Source organism: Colius striatus, chromosome 23, assembly GCF_028858725.1.
Source record: "Colius striatus isolate bColStr4 chromosome 23, bColStr4.1.hap1, whole genome shotgun sequence".
Lineage (NCBI taxonomy): Eukaryota > Metazoa > Chordata > Aves > Coliiformes > Coliidae > Colius > Colius striatus.
The window spans coordinates 6597639-6610877 of NC_084781.1; the positions used below are offsets into that span (position 1 = coordinate 6597639).

A 13239-nucleotide genomic window follows, 5' to 3' on the forward strand; every position below is an offset into this window, starting at 1 on the left:
GCGGCTCGGGGAGGCCGCCGGGCCGGCCGCGGGGTCCCGGGCGCCGCTCGGTCTGCGCCTCGCGCCGCGCCCGGCACTTTGCCCCCGGCCCCTGGCGCGCGCGGCGGGGGAGGGGGCGTGGCCGCGCGAGGCCCCGCCCACCGCGCCCCCCCTTTGGCCGCCGCTGCGCCGGCGCGCGCGCATCTCATTATCGGCGCGCGCGGCTGCGAGGAGCGGCGCGGCGGGCAGAGCGGAGCAGGTGCCGGCGATGGCGGGTCGCGCCGAGCGCAGCGGCCCCGCGGCGAGCAGCGGCCCCGCGGCGAGCGGCGGCGCCACGGGCCTCCTCCCGTTCCTCCTGCTGCTTCTCTCCGCCGCCGCCATCATCCCCAGAGGTACGGACGCGGCCGCCCCTCGGTCTCCGTGTGTGTCCCCCCCCCACGCCCCGAGCCCGCCCCGGCCACGCGGGGGCGCCGCCGAGGTCCGAGGCGGGCGGGGAGCGATCGGCGCCGTGTGCGTGTGCGCGCGCCGGGGGCCCCTCTCGGGGCGGGGGGTCCGTGGGGTGGGTGTGCGTGCGACGGTGGGTACGGCGAGGTGCGGGGCTCGCCCGGCGCTCGAATCGGCCGCTGGTCCAGGGAAGCCTCCCCGGGGCCGGGTCGTGCCGGCGGGGCGAGCGGCGGGCTCACCCGCGCGTGTCGGGGCGGCGCGGGCAGCCTGCTGCCGGTTACCATGGAAGCGGCTTCTCCCCGCTGCCCGTGGGCTCATCAAGCGGCCTCGTAATTAAAAAGTAATTGCTGTGCGCGCCCCCTCACCTCCCCCCTTTCGGCCCCCGCGTCGGTGTTTAGCGCGGTGGGGGGATGCTGCACCGCGGCCTCGCCGCCGCCCGCGGGAGCGGGGAACCTGTTGGAATCCAAGTGCAACTTGCGAGGCGCTTTCCTCCCTCCTTCCCTCTCCCGGCAGCGGTGGGGATCTCGGAAAATCCTACCCCGGCGTGGTGCCCGGAGCACCGGGAGGCGGGGGCCCGGCTGGGCGGCTCGGCGGCGGTGAGCCCGGCGTGACCCAGCGGGCTCCCCGAGGCGCCCGGCCGAGCCAGCGGCAGGGACCGGCCCTCGCGGCTGCTGGCTCCGATGGAACCTTCCCCCTGCCACGGCACTTTGTATTTGCTGTGTGTCACCGGCGAGGTACAAGGCTCCATTGAGGGGCTGGCGCGGCGAGGGGAGCGAGCGATATTCGCTCGGGTCCTTTTGGGAGGAACAAGAAGACCATTGAGCGATCCGTTCAGTTCGCTAACGGGGAAAGGGGGGATAAAGGAGCAGCGGCTCGGCCGAACAAAGGGCTTTATTCACAGGCGTGCCGTACACGGTTTCTCTCGTGCCCCCGATGGCGTTTTTGGTAGGATGGGAAGTGGGGGGCAGCCAGTGTCGTTTTTGGCTTATATTCCTTTGGCAGGAGATCGTTGCCCAAGCCGGGGGCTCTGCCCGACGGCCGGCTCCGGTGGGGAAAATCGCTCCATCTCTTAAGGAGCGTTCACTTGGTTTTGGCAGTGCCAAAGGGTGACTCTGTTCCCTGCATTTGGCCGCCTGCAGCCCGGAGCCTCCTGAGGGGGGCCAGGAGCGATGGAAACCAGCCATCGGCGCTGGCGCCTTTCGCTGCGAGACGAGGAAGCGCTCGTGTCGCTTCCGTCCGCCTGCTCTGCGCCTGGCAGCAGCCGCCCGGCTGTTTCTGTAGTCGATGTGTCCTCCTCGGAGTTTTCAGATATTTTGTGGCAAGGTGCTTTTTTTCCTCATGTGGGATTGGTGTTTTGCTTAGCTGGATGTGTGACAAATTGCCGGCCGGTGCGACCTGCACACCCCGTCACTGAAAGATGCCCAAATGAAGAATATAAGCCCTAATGCAAGACGGCTGCCTTTCTCCTTTGTTTTACTGTCTGATTCTTAATACCTTTCCTGGCATTTTGAATCTGATTTTAAGGGCTGCTTTTAGCTGGCACGATCCTCCGATAGGGTAGGGCTGTTGATCACCGCCCAGCTAACGGGCAGAACAGCGCGATGTAGAATGGCAAAGCAGCCGACGGGAAGCAGAAGCGGGGTGGGATGCTGAATTCAGGCAGCTGCGCCTGACCTGGGCCGTTGTGGTTTCCCAACAGTGAAAAGCAGCGTGCAGCAGCAAAGGGAGGCTGCAGTGTTGTTTGTGGAATGTAACTGTCTCGGAGTTTTGATGCTCTGCTGCAAATCGCAGCATAAAATCCTCAACCTCTTGCTGTAGTGGCTTTTAGACGACACTTCCCAGACACCAAGGAAGTCAGGTTTTTGTTCTGTTTCCCCCTAGTTTCTCGAAGCTATGTGTTGGTTAGCTTCTGTAAGTCACGGGAGAGAAAAGGAGCGTCGTGGCAGCAGCACCAGGACAGCAGTCGTGTCTCCCGCGCTGGTTGCCACCCAGGCACGAGGGTGCGAGTGCCGTATGGCCGTGGCAGCGGGACCCCGTGATGCAGAGTGTGCTTTGGAGCGTGTCGCAGCGGCTCGGCTGCCTACTTTGAGTGGGGGTGATTAGGACTGCACCACTTGAGCTCGGTTTAAGCTAAGGCAGGAGCTCGAGGTGACTCTGTGTGTTTTTGGGGTGCCTTATCTGATCTTGATGCTTTTCAGTTAGTGTAACTTCATAACGCCCCTGTGAAGCAGGGGGAGAGTTGAGGCAGGGCTTCAGTAGAAGCTGAGAGGCTGGCAGGCAGCGCTGGGCTGGAACGCAGTATCTGCCTAACGGTGCAGAGCAACGTTGCACGGCAGTTGAGAAAGAATAACTTTTGAGCCGAGGCCGTGGGAGGCATTCGGAGAACGGCTTCGGCGTGGAGCTGCAGCCCAGCCGTGGCACGAGGGTGTGATGGGCTGAAGGAGAGGCGGTCACAGCTGTGGTCTCCCTGCCTGCCGGCATCAGACAAGCCCCACATGGCAGAGAGATCCTCTCGAAGGCAGGCAGTGCCCCTGCTGAGGCTGTGTTAAGCCAGGCTCCTTTGTAGACCGGGAGCGAGTTTCCAAGGAGCTTTTGTACGCAAGCAAGGCAAGGCTTCCGATCCGCAGCGGCTCCGTGCGGGCTGAGCTGAGCTCAGTTCTGTGGCGTTGAAAAACACAGGGTTGCGTTCTGCATGCAGTGCAAACACTGGAGGAGCGTTGCAAGGAAAGGGCTGGTGAATCGAGTAATCCATCTGGGTTGCAGCTTGGGCTCATTTGTCTTGCATGTAGGCAGTTGAGCGCAGGTTGATGAGCAAGACAATCTGGCTTGGAAACCACTGCCAAGGAGGCTCCCGTGGCTCCCGAGGGTGGGAAGACTAGGAAATGGCTCGGCTCCACGCACACTCTGCCCGGAGGAGGGAGCAGTCGTCAGCACCTTCAGCTGGATGGACACCGTCGATGTTTACCGGCCGTCGGGATGCTCCTTCGGCACCGGTGGCTGCCGTTTGTCTCGCCGAGGTGGCCGTATGGGCAGGAGCCTGGAGAGAGGGCTTGCCCTCCTCCTGGGAGCCCCAGCCCTTATCAGCTGCTGCTTTGCTGATGCTGGTTGCTGTGGCTGCTCTCTTTGTTTGCCTTTCCCTGTCTGTCCAGGGTGTGTAAATAAAGGCAGCTTTGTCACCGTGCAGCGCGGTAGCCCCGAGGGGCTTGGCGTGCTTTCCTCCGGCAGGGCCAGAGCCAGAGCCGCCTGGGCCGGTGGGGTGATGGTGTGCAGACCTGGGCTTTGGACTAAAAATGGGTCAGCTCTTTAACCCTACCGTGTCCTGGGGCCAGCCGGAATAAATCGTTGTTTTCAGCCTGGATGTGCCCTCTGCTTAAACAGCCCGTTGAAGCGCTCCCGAGAACGCCTTTGCTCAGAGTAACGGGTTCCCGATATCTCACATAGGCCGATCTTTCTGGATGTTTCTGCTTTCACCTGCTTTTTTAGGGCTTCTCGCCGTACCTTTAAACAGGGTTTCGACAGCCTGCTTTTGACAGCACCTGGCAGCGCTTCGGCCTCGAAGGCAGGGCTCCCTGTATCCACAAAGTTGAGCTGGCTCGTGCGGTGCAGGGAGCCGGCTGCGAGCACAGCCCGGAGGCTGCGAGCGCGGCGCGGGCGGCGCGTCTGCGGCGTCCGCCGTCGCTGGAAGGCGGCCAGCGAGTAAATACTTACGCGGAGGTTGAAGAGCCCAAGCACAGGCGGACGCACAATCTGTGAGAGATTGGATGCTACGCAGGGGGAGGAAAAAAATACCCAAAAGTTGGGTTTGTTTCTCCTGGGAATATCGTGTGCTGTGCTCTGCGCTGGCAGCACAAACCCCTCGGCGTCAAATACAGAGGCTCTGTTTGGAAACCTGCAATGAAGGACAGACCCTAGGTGGAATGTTGTAATTGCTAGTGGTACGTACTTGTTTAAGTTTCATAAATCAGTCGTTTCCTGGGGATGTAATTGCACGCTGCAGCTCGCAGCTGCTGTCGTGGTTAATGCGGAGCTCCACCACAGAAGGCTTTGAAGGTCGTCCAGTGTGGGCTTGGGCACTTCGGCGTGCTTGGCTTCAAGGGGAGCGTGCTGGTGACAAAGGGTATTTTTTGCATCTGTGGCAGGCATTGTTTGAAGGAAAATACCACGAGGCTTCAATCAAAAGTTTGGTGATTGCAGCACCAGGCAGCTGGTCGGGGCACACGCCAGTCGGTGCGTGGTAGCTGGCCCACGCTGCTCCGAGACGAGCCGGCGTTTGTGGTTGGGCCGCAGGCTGAATTTAGATATTCCAGCTTGTAATCTGGAGTGCAGAAGGAGCAATAGCCACAAGCTGTGTGGGTCCAGGCTGACTCCTCTGGCTGCCCTCGCCTGCATGTGGCAAACATCTGCCTGCTTTATCTCCTCCTTTTTGTCATAATAACACTTCTCCTCCTCGCCGTACTTGTTACCTGTTGAACTTGCTGGTTTTCCTGCTCTGTTGCACACTGGGTTCTTGCCTCAAGTCTTTGTGTGGCATCGAGGTAGGTGTTGGGGAGCTCCACAAACTGCTGTATGGGACTCTTGGAAACCTGACTTTCAGGTCAATCCCATGCCCCCATTCCAAATATAGCAAGTGATAAAAATACATGAGTAGCGGTTCTCATAGTTGGTGCTGAGCTCTTACTACACGTTCACTCACATGTTGACGGCTTTCTTCTTGTCCTCAAAACACTCCTGCTAGATTGTACCAGCAGCTTCTAAAACGCTCCTGCTAGATTGTACCAGCAGCTTCTCCTGGCCTGCATGCCTAGTGATCTGAAGTTGATGCTGACCCCTCATAGGGTTGGGCCAGTGTGCTATTTTTACCCTCTGGTTTGATTTTAATTGATTGCTGCCTTCTGTGGTTTAAAACCTCGAGTATTAAAAACATTGTGACCTTACTGGATTCTCAAGGTGAATCTATTATAAGGCTTGAGACCCCATTAAGATGCCAGCATAAAGGATCAAAGTGACATGTAAGCACATTGCTTTGCTCAGAAATATGAAACTTTTACGGGCTGTGGCTTCACTGAGAAATCTCTTTAGTCTTGATTTTTCGGGCTTCTTTTTTTTGGTGTGTGTGACTGGGAACGCTGGCAGCTTCTGGGTGGTGTCTGTTTGCTGTTAGTTGTATGTGTAGGTGCTGCCTTCTGGCAGGTTCCTGGTGGGTTTGTCTTGGTTTTACCCTCCTGAAGTAGTGCTGCCTGTTTCTGCGGGTCCTGCCTTAGCAGCAAGATCCCTGTTGCCCCTTCTCTTTCTAGCAGTGATGCAAGTCAAGTGCAAATACCTGAGAGGAGATAGGTTCTTAGCAGCAGGTGACGTGGGTGCCTTTGAACACCCAGGGTGTATGCTTGCATGTTTGTGTTGCTTACATGGAGACCTTGGCTAAGTGATGGAAGCCATGGGGGGATGATGGTCTCTACCTGCAGAGCAGGAGGGGATGTCAGTTTGTCTGTCAGAGCCACGGGTGCCCATGGGGCTAGTGCTGCCTGCTAAAGCAGCACTTGGCCTCGATGAGCATTGGATGTAGAAAACCCTGGGTTCAGGTTGCGGCTGCCAGTGAGCCTCTTTGATCTCATGGAGTCCATTTTTAGCGGTGTTAGTAAGCGCTGGGACCTGATTGATAATCTCTTCAAAGGTCTGCTTCCAGAATGGAAATGTCATTGTATTCCCCAAGGCACTGGCAGTTCTCTGGGCTTCTCTGGGGTGGGCTCTGGCAGCAGTGGTCGTCCGTTCACAGAGGTGCACTCAAGTGCCAGTCCAAAACGTGAGGTCTTTTGTCAGCTGGGACATAAGGTATCTCAAAATTTAATGCAGAAGCATGCCTTTTTGTTAGAGCAGTCATGCTATTTATAGATAGGGACTTTTAATGGAGAGCCTGAGACCAAACTGGGGCTCGGTAAGCACCATCGAGAGGCCAAAGAGCACCGTGTGAGCGGTGCCTGGATGGGGACCCTGGTCTCACCAGCCTATGTGACATCTCCTCCTGGGAGGTGGGTGCATCCCAGACCCTTCATCCGCCTCATTCCAGCGCTTTGTGGTGTCTATTCCTTCTCTGAAGTGTGACAGGGAAGAAAGAAATCTCAAGCAGCAAAGTGACATTCCCTTCCCTCCCCTGCTCCCCCCGTGCAGTAATAGAAATGCGAGTCTGACTCTACAGCATCAAAAGGGAGATCAGAGTAATCGGATCAAGCATGAGAAACTGCTTGTTGCTGCTTTTCTGTTTTCAAATGAGGCTGCCTGGCAGCTCCTCTCACAGAACACTCTTAAATGTTAGTGATGTTAAGCCTTGGAGCTGGGGTTGCAGCGCAGTAGGGCTCTGCTGAAAACGGGCTGGAAAGAAAACTTCTCTGCACAGCCTGAGCAGGGCATGTAGCCTCTGGGCTGGCTGGCTAAAATAAATACCCTCCCTGCTCTTTGTAGGCGAGAAGAGGAAGGTTTGTCCCCACTTCTAATTGCAGAGTAGTCTGTGTGTTTCAGAGGAAGCAGGAAGCGATGCTGGGTTCTTGGTGGATGCTGTAGGCAAGATGGCTTGTGCTCAGTGGTTGTGCTCCAAAAGAAGCTGAGCAGATCTTTTATGCCACCACTTCAGGTTGGGTTTCTTGGGCGTGGTGTGGTGAGGTCGATGTTGGACAAACCCAAGTTGCTCAAATGTAGGACAAATGCAGAAACCCTCTGCCACCTCTTGCAGAAGATTATGAGGTTGTTCAGCTAATTCAAAGTGGTTTTGTGGTAACGAAGACGTGAAGCAGTTGTGTTTAGAGAACTGTGGCTGTAGCATGGTTTGGTTTCATAGTCTAAGCTGTTTTGCTTGAAGAAGTGGTTTGTGCTATCTGATTATACTCCCATTATTGACTCTGACATCTTTGTGCACGTTAGCTAATGTGGAGGTAGGCCACGATATTAGAAGCACAGCAGAAGCAGGGAAGCTCCCAAGCATTTCCACTCCTGTTTTCCCCAGCCTGTGTAAAATTAGATGCTCTTTTTAGCTGACTTGAGGATAGGCACTGCCACGCACCGTGTGAGCTCTTTTTAACAAGAAAGTATGCCGTGTTGGTTTAGGTGTCAGCAGCTCTTTAAAAGCACTCATGCCTAGATGACTTTTCCTGCCTTACTTAGGGGGAAGGAACAGGGAAGCGTTGCTTGGTGCTGAGATCCTGGGCAGTGCCGCTTTTCGTTATCGTTTCCTGGTGACAGCCTGACTGGGCTTTGTGGCGTTGGCTTGCAAGCGGGTTGACAAACATCAGAACCGTGAGCACTTGTCATCCAGCGAGCGTCAGCTTTGTCAAACAGCTCCTGGAGGGCGGTTTGGGTGCCGTAGGGCTGTCAGAGCAAGGCTGCTTTCTCAGGACGGGGGCAGCCGCACCGAAGCAAAGCGAACCCTCCCTCTTGTGAAGCGTTTGCATGGCGTCAGGGAGAATCTAGGTCGGCTCGACAACAGCTACAGCTCTCCAGGCAGATGATTTTTTTTGGCCACCCTCATTTTTTACTGAGCTGTGCAGAGTGGGGAGGAACTACACAAGGTTCCTTAGCGCGTCCCGGCCGGCGGGGGCTCGAATTGAATTGATGTGCGGGAGCGTTTTGATTTGCAGTCTAACAGTGGAGGTGGTTTGGCCATAATAAGGCACCCGGCAGAGCCAGCTGGTATTTCCTCAGCTCTTCTGCAGAGTAATCACCTGCATGTTGCTTCTCCTGGATGGGGGTAGTGGAGCAGAGGAGGATGCCCGTCCTCGGTGCCTGCTGAGCAGGGTGGTTTGCCAGGCAGCACGCTGGCCCTGTCCCTTGTAGGTGCTTACAGTGGCTCATGGGAGGGATGAGGCAGAACTGTTGCACTTACTTGTCACCACTGAAGCATGGATGCGTGGAAAGTTCTTGATGGCTAAAAACAGAGCATGACTGCTTCTTTATCGCTTAGCCTTTCACTTCTGGCCCTTGTTTTCTAGCACTTTACAGATTGCCCAAAAAAAGGCTGCATCATGATCTGCTGGGTTGATACACGCCTGCTTTTCTGCTCTTTCTCACTTAAGGACCTCTTTTTCCACCTCCTTGCTCAGCTTCTGGTCTGAAAGTGGCTCCAGAAGAGATGTTATTCATTAACCTAGTAGGCAGAGCTACTGCAAGTGACTCCCACGATGAGTTTTTTGAGCGCTGGCCACATTAACAGCGTCTCATTCGATTTAACGTTCTTACGCTCTGAATCGTTCCATATGATCTTCAACAGAACATACACATTTAATCAGCTCTCCCTGAATCCATAACTGCCACATGTTGCTGCTTCAGCCTGAGAAACACAGGTGCATCTTTGCTCCGTAAGAGAAGGACTTTCTTGCACAAATAAATACCTTGTGGACTCCGCATTGCATTCACAGTCTGTCATTTTGTCCTCTCCTTCCCACACACACACCCCCCCCCACTCCGAAGAGGTCTGAGTTCTTTGGGTTGATGTGAGAGGCTGCCAAGGCAGGAAAAGGTGATGGAAATAGGTGTTTCTGGTATGATGAGGGGTGCATTGCCTGTTTGAGTCCAGCATCATTATGAAGTCCTGAATTAAAGGAGCGCTTGGCCACGTGCAGTGGTGAGATGGTGTCGGTGAGACGGTGTTGCACAGAGGATAGGACATGAAGAGCAGTTCAAAGGAACTTGTGGTATGTGTGAGTAACAGACCTTAAAGTGCAGTGTGGTCTTGTGGCTATTGCTGTGGCACAGAGGTTTTTGGTACCAAGCATCACTGTGCCGGTAGCTGCTCCTTCAAATGGTCTCTGAGGTGACTGTGCCTTGGTCTCCTGCAATGATGGAATCTCTCAGGGAGGAGCTGGACTGATGGGATGGGGTTCCCGTGGTGCAGGCTCAACAAGCAGCACATCTTTCTCCCATCCTCTCCCTGTTGTTGTGTGTAAATCCCGTCCTAAAGCAGGGAATAGCTTGAACGATGCTGCAGTAAACAAACGAGGATTAGTGAGCTATTTTCAGCCTGGTCATCTGCCTTTCCTCCTGGGGAGAGCCCAGCAGGCTGGCTGGTCGATCCAGTGGGCTTTCTCTGCTGGTAGGGATGAAAGGATTTTGTGCTGGAATTAACAGGGACGTTGGTGGGTGTGCACAGACGAGGAGAATGATGGTGAAAAGCCATGTGGATTGTTCCTTGCCTCTACTGGGTTTTGCTGCACGCAGAACTGTGTGCAAACTGTCACTAAATTCACTGGGGAAACCTTGGGGAATGTGGCTCTGCCTTAATAAACTGTCATTGTAGCAGTTGAGGAAGCTGTCGCCCATCGCAGATGCAATCCAAAATGATGTGAAAGGTTTAATGGCTTACTATTTTTGTGGTGCTAAAAGAAGAGAAATATTACAGAGTAACTTTTGGTTCCTCGGATGATTGATAAAGGTCTGGGATATCATCTACCCAAACCTCCGTAGAGGTTGCATTTGAATGGACTGGCTGATAAAGTAGCTTTTGCCAGTTTAATAAGCACAGTGAAAGGGTACATCTTGGGAGGGAGAAAAACGCCTCTGAAATGTCTGCTTGCTAAGATTTGTAAGGAACTCGAGGGCAGATAAGACAGTGAGGAGCTCTGCGTAGGTGTTGAAGCAACTTGTCCCTGTTTTTCTGGAACACATGTGGATGCTGTGGCTGAGAAGCCGGGCTCCAAGGAGCTGTTGTGCAGAAATGAGTGCTCCTGGGCTCTTCCCTTGGCTCTGCTGTCAGCAAGTGGCCCAGGGTTCCCAATGCCTTCAGCGATTGCAAGGTGCTGGCAATGTTTGCTCCTCACCCTGTGCGTGATTTTGTAGCTTTAAGTCTCCTCTTGGAGCGGCTTTTTTGAGCCTCCATTTGTCCAGATGATCAGCATGCGGAGGAGGGCTGACTTGTATTTACATGATTTAGTTGTAAATATGGTAAGTGTTGATAGATATTGTTGTCATAAGTGCTTACAGCTACTGGACTGATTGCTGTGTTTCTTCTGTGAAGATCTGTACAAGCTATGCATACGAGCAGCTTCCCAGGGGAAGTGCATGAGATGAGCTGGTGGTTTCCGTGCAGAAATCAAACCCTACATGTGGCTGGAGCAGGCAGGTTCATTGGGAAAGTGTCATCCATATTGCTTGGCAGCAGCTGGGGTTCCGAGGCTGTAACGGAGCAAAAACAAGTTCCCTTTTTCCACTCCCTCCCACCCTCTTCTGTGGTAGCAGATGCCATATGTGGAAGAACTATTTGGGGCTGGTGTGCAGGGGAAGCATCTGTAAGGTTGTACACAGGGGGCTGGGGATGAGCGATGTTAATCGCTGCCACTGGGGGTGAAGGAACAAATGCATTATTTGCTACTCGTTTCTTTTTAATTGCCTGCTACGCTCTGCTTGAACCGCTGTTGCTTAATAGTATTACTTCCAGAATGCTTTACATACCTTCCTAGATCCCTTGCCTTTGCAAACGAATGTTTCTGGGAAATGTGTCTCCAAATGCAAAGAGCCTGGATTTGGCAAAATCCTCTCCAGGGGGTGTGGATTGTACAGGGCTCTCCGCAGCCTTAAGGCACGGCTTCAGGTTGCTGAAAAATCTTCGGCTCCTGCGCATTTGGCCAGAGGAAATGCGAATTTGGGGGCTGTAGTTTGAGGTTTCGAGGTGGTAACAGTCATTCCATTAAAAAAATGCGCAGGGAGGGAGAAGCACAGCTTGGCAGTTTGTTTGCTTTTCAGCCCCCTGGCTCAGGACTGTTTTGCCTTAAGGGAGGGAAAAACAACAGGAAATAAAATCCTCGCTTGTGGATTCAGGAGGAAAGGGAGAACAGGAGCCCTGAGTGAGTACTTAGTATGGACAGTGTAAGCTTTGCAAAGTCACACATCCAGATGGATTACACGAGGAACTTGACATCTTGTTTAAAAACAAATCATTCATTATGTAGCAATGAATAATCAAGCATTACAGTTTCATCTCTGGAGGTTCCTTTTTTGGTTGGAATTTTGATAGTTCAGTAATTAAAGGCTGAAAGCTATTACACTGCCTACACATTGATCAATTGGTAATTAAAAAGTTGATGATAGATACGGTGTTCCACGGGACTGGTGAGTTGCCATCGGATCTCCTTCGTGTGTGTGGAAAATTGTCATTTAACTTGGCACATGAGCCTTTTTTCAATATTCATGGACTATCATACTTGAATTTTCTAAATGCCTTTAAATGGCCAGGATTTGCATACAGTAATTTGAGATCCTAATGGATCACGGGATTGTAATGCGACCTGAAAGGTTGATTTTTGAGCCCGTCTCTGCCTTCCTCCTCCCGTTACTGCAGAATTCCGGGGCCGTTGTCGCGTTAATTTGCTGTGGCAGATTGCTGCGGCCGGCTTAATCAGCCTCAGTCCAAGGCAGATACCTCAGTGGGCTTGGAGGTATGACCCTTGCTGCAAGATTCATTCCTTGTATTTCCCGACAGCTTCTTAATCTGCACCTGGGACCGAGGGTCCGTGGGGCTGCGGCTGTGCAGCCCCTGCGCTTCCCTGCAGCCGTGAGCCCTCGGCCTGGGGCGTGTTTGGGGTTGTTGAGCACAGCCTCAGCACCACATCCTCTTCAGAGTGACCCTGCCAAACGTGTGGGTGGGATGCTGAAGGGATTCAGGGATGCTCGAGTGCAAGAACTGTCAAAATGGGGTGCAATTTAGGAGGTTTGTGTAACTGCGGAGGTTTAGATTGGATATTAGGAAGAGCTTTCACACCGAGAGGGTTGTTAGATGCTGTCCCAGGCTGCCCAGGGAGGTGATGGACTCCCCATCCCTGGAGATACTGAAAAGAGCGCCACAGCTGAGGTGTTGAGAGACTTGTTTTAGTGGTGGGGTGAGGTGAGGACTTGGACTTGACAATCCTAAAGGTCTTTTCCAACTGAAAGGATTCTGATAATTTGGGGCATTTCGTCAAATGGATTAGCCAAGGGACAAGTAATGCATCTGAGTTTCGGTGCTGGAAAGCAGAATGCTGTGTTGCTGTGTCACAGTGGTGGGTTGTGTAGGACACCTTGTCCTGTCCTGGCAGCTCCCACTTTCCCAGCGTTCACCCTCTCCAGTCGTTGAATATTGCAAGAGCCTGGGGCTCTGCTGAGCCCCTTGCAGCTGAGGGAAGGTTGGAGATAAGTTTGGTAATGCAATCAGGGATAAAGCAGTCCAAAATGAAGGAAAACTGTGTTGGTAATGGCCTCCGTGATGGAAGATTCATTGCTTCAGGAGTCTAATCTGAGACCAAAATGAAGCCCAAACCTGATACTCTTCACAGCATAATGCAAGATTTACTGCTCTGCCACGCTCCCAAGATTAAAAAAACCCACCACTACCTTCCAAAAGTCAAAACTGGGGAAAAACAAAGTTTGTTTCTTTCTTATGAGTAGGGGAAAAAAAACCCCACCACCAGACCCAGATTTGGCCAGGTTTTTATGAAGGCATGTGCGGATATAGAGTCCTTCCTGCTGTGATGACGATAGCCTCAGAGAGGGCGGAGTGTTGGGGGTGGTTCTGGTGCATGGTGCTAGTCCTCACCCTGCCAGAATGGCGACTGGACAGGCATCAGGTGAGCTCTCCTGGAGGGATGTGACTCGGTTAGAAATCCTTCCTGAGCAGCCCTTGGCTGGGCTGGCAGCGCGCCTCACCTGATCTGCAACCCTGGCACCGCTTCCCTGGATTTGGCTGAGAAGCAGAGAGCTGTTCAAGATCTCTGCCAACCTGATCTAGGGGAAAATACCTTCCCATCGCTTTCTCTGGCAGTGTGGAATGAGCCTGGAAAGGCAGGCAGGATGTCCCCAACGGGG

The 13239-nt window shown here is 53.7% G+C and overlaps 1 protein-coding gene across 1 annotated transcript in view; it reads left to right on the plus strand.

Moving 5' to 3' along the window:
* Positions 1-247: 247 nt before the first annotated feature.
* CADM1 (cell adhesion molecule 1) overlaps positions 248-13239 on the plus strand; it is a 140804-nt gene continuing 127812 nt past the window's right edge. The window contains exon 1 of the mRNA XM_062013917.1: positions 248-371. Coding sequence (XP_061869901.1) covers positions 248-371 — 124 coding nt within the window. The remainder of the gene's footprint in view (positions 372-13239) is intronic.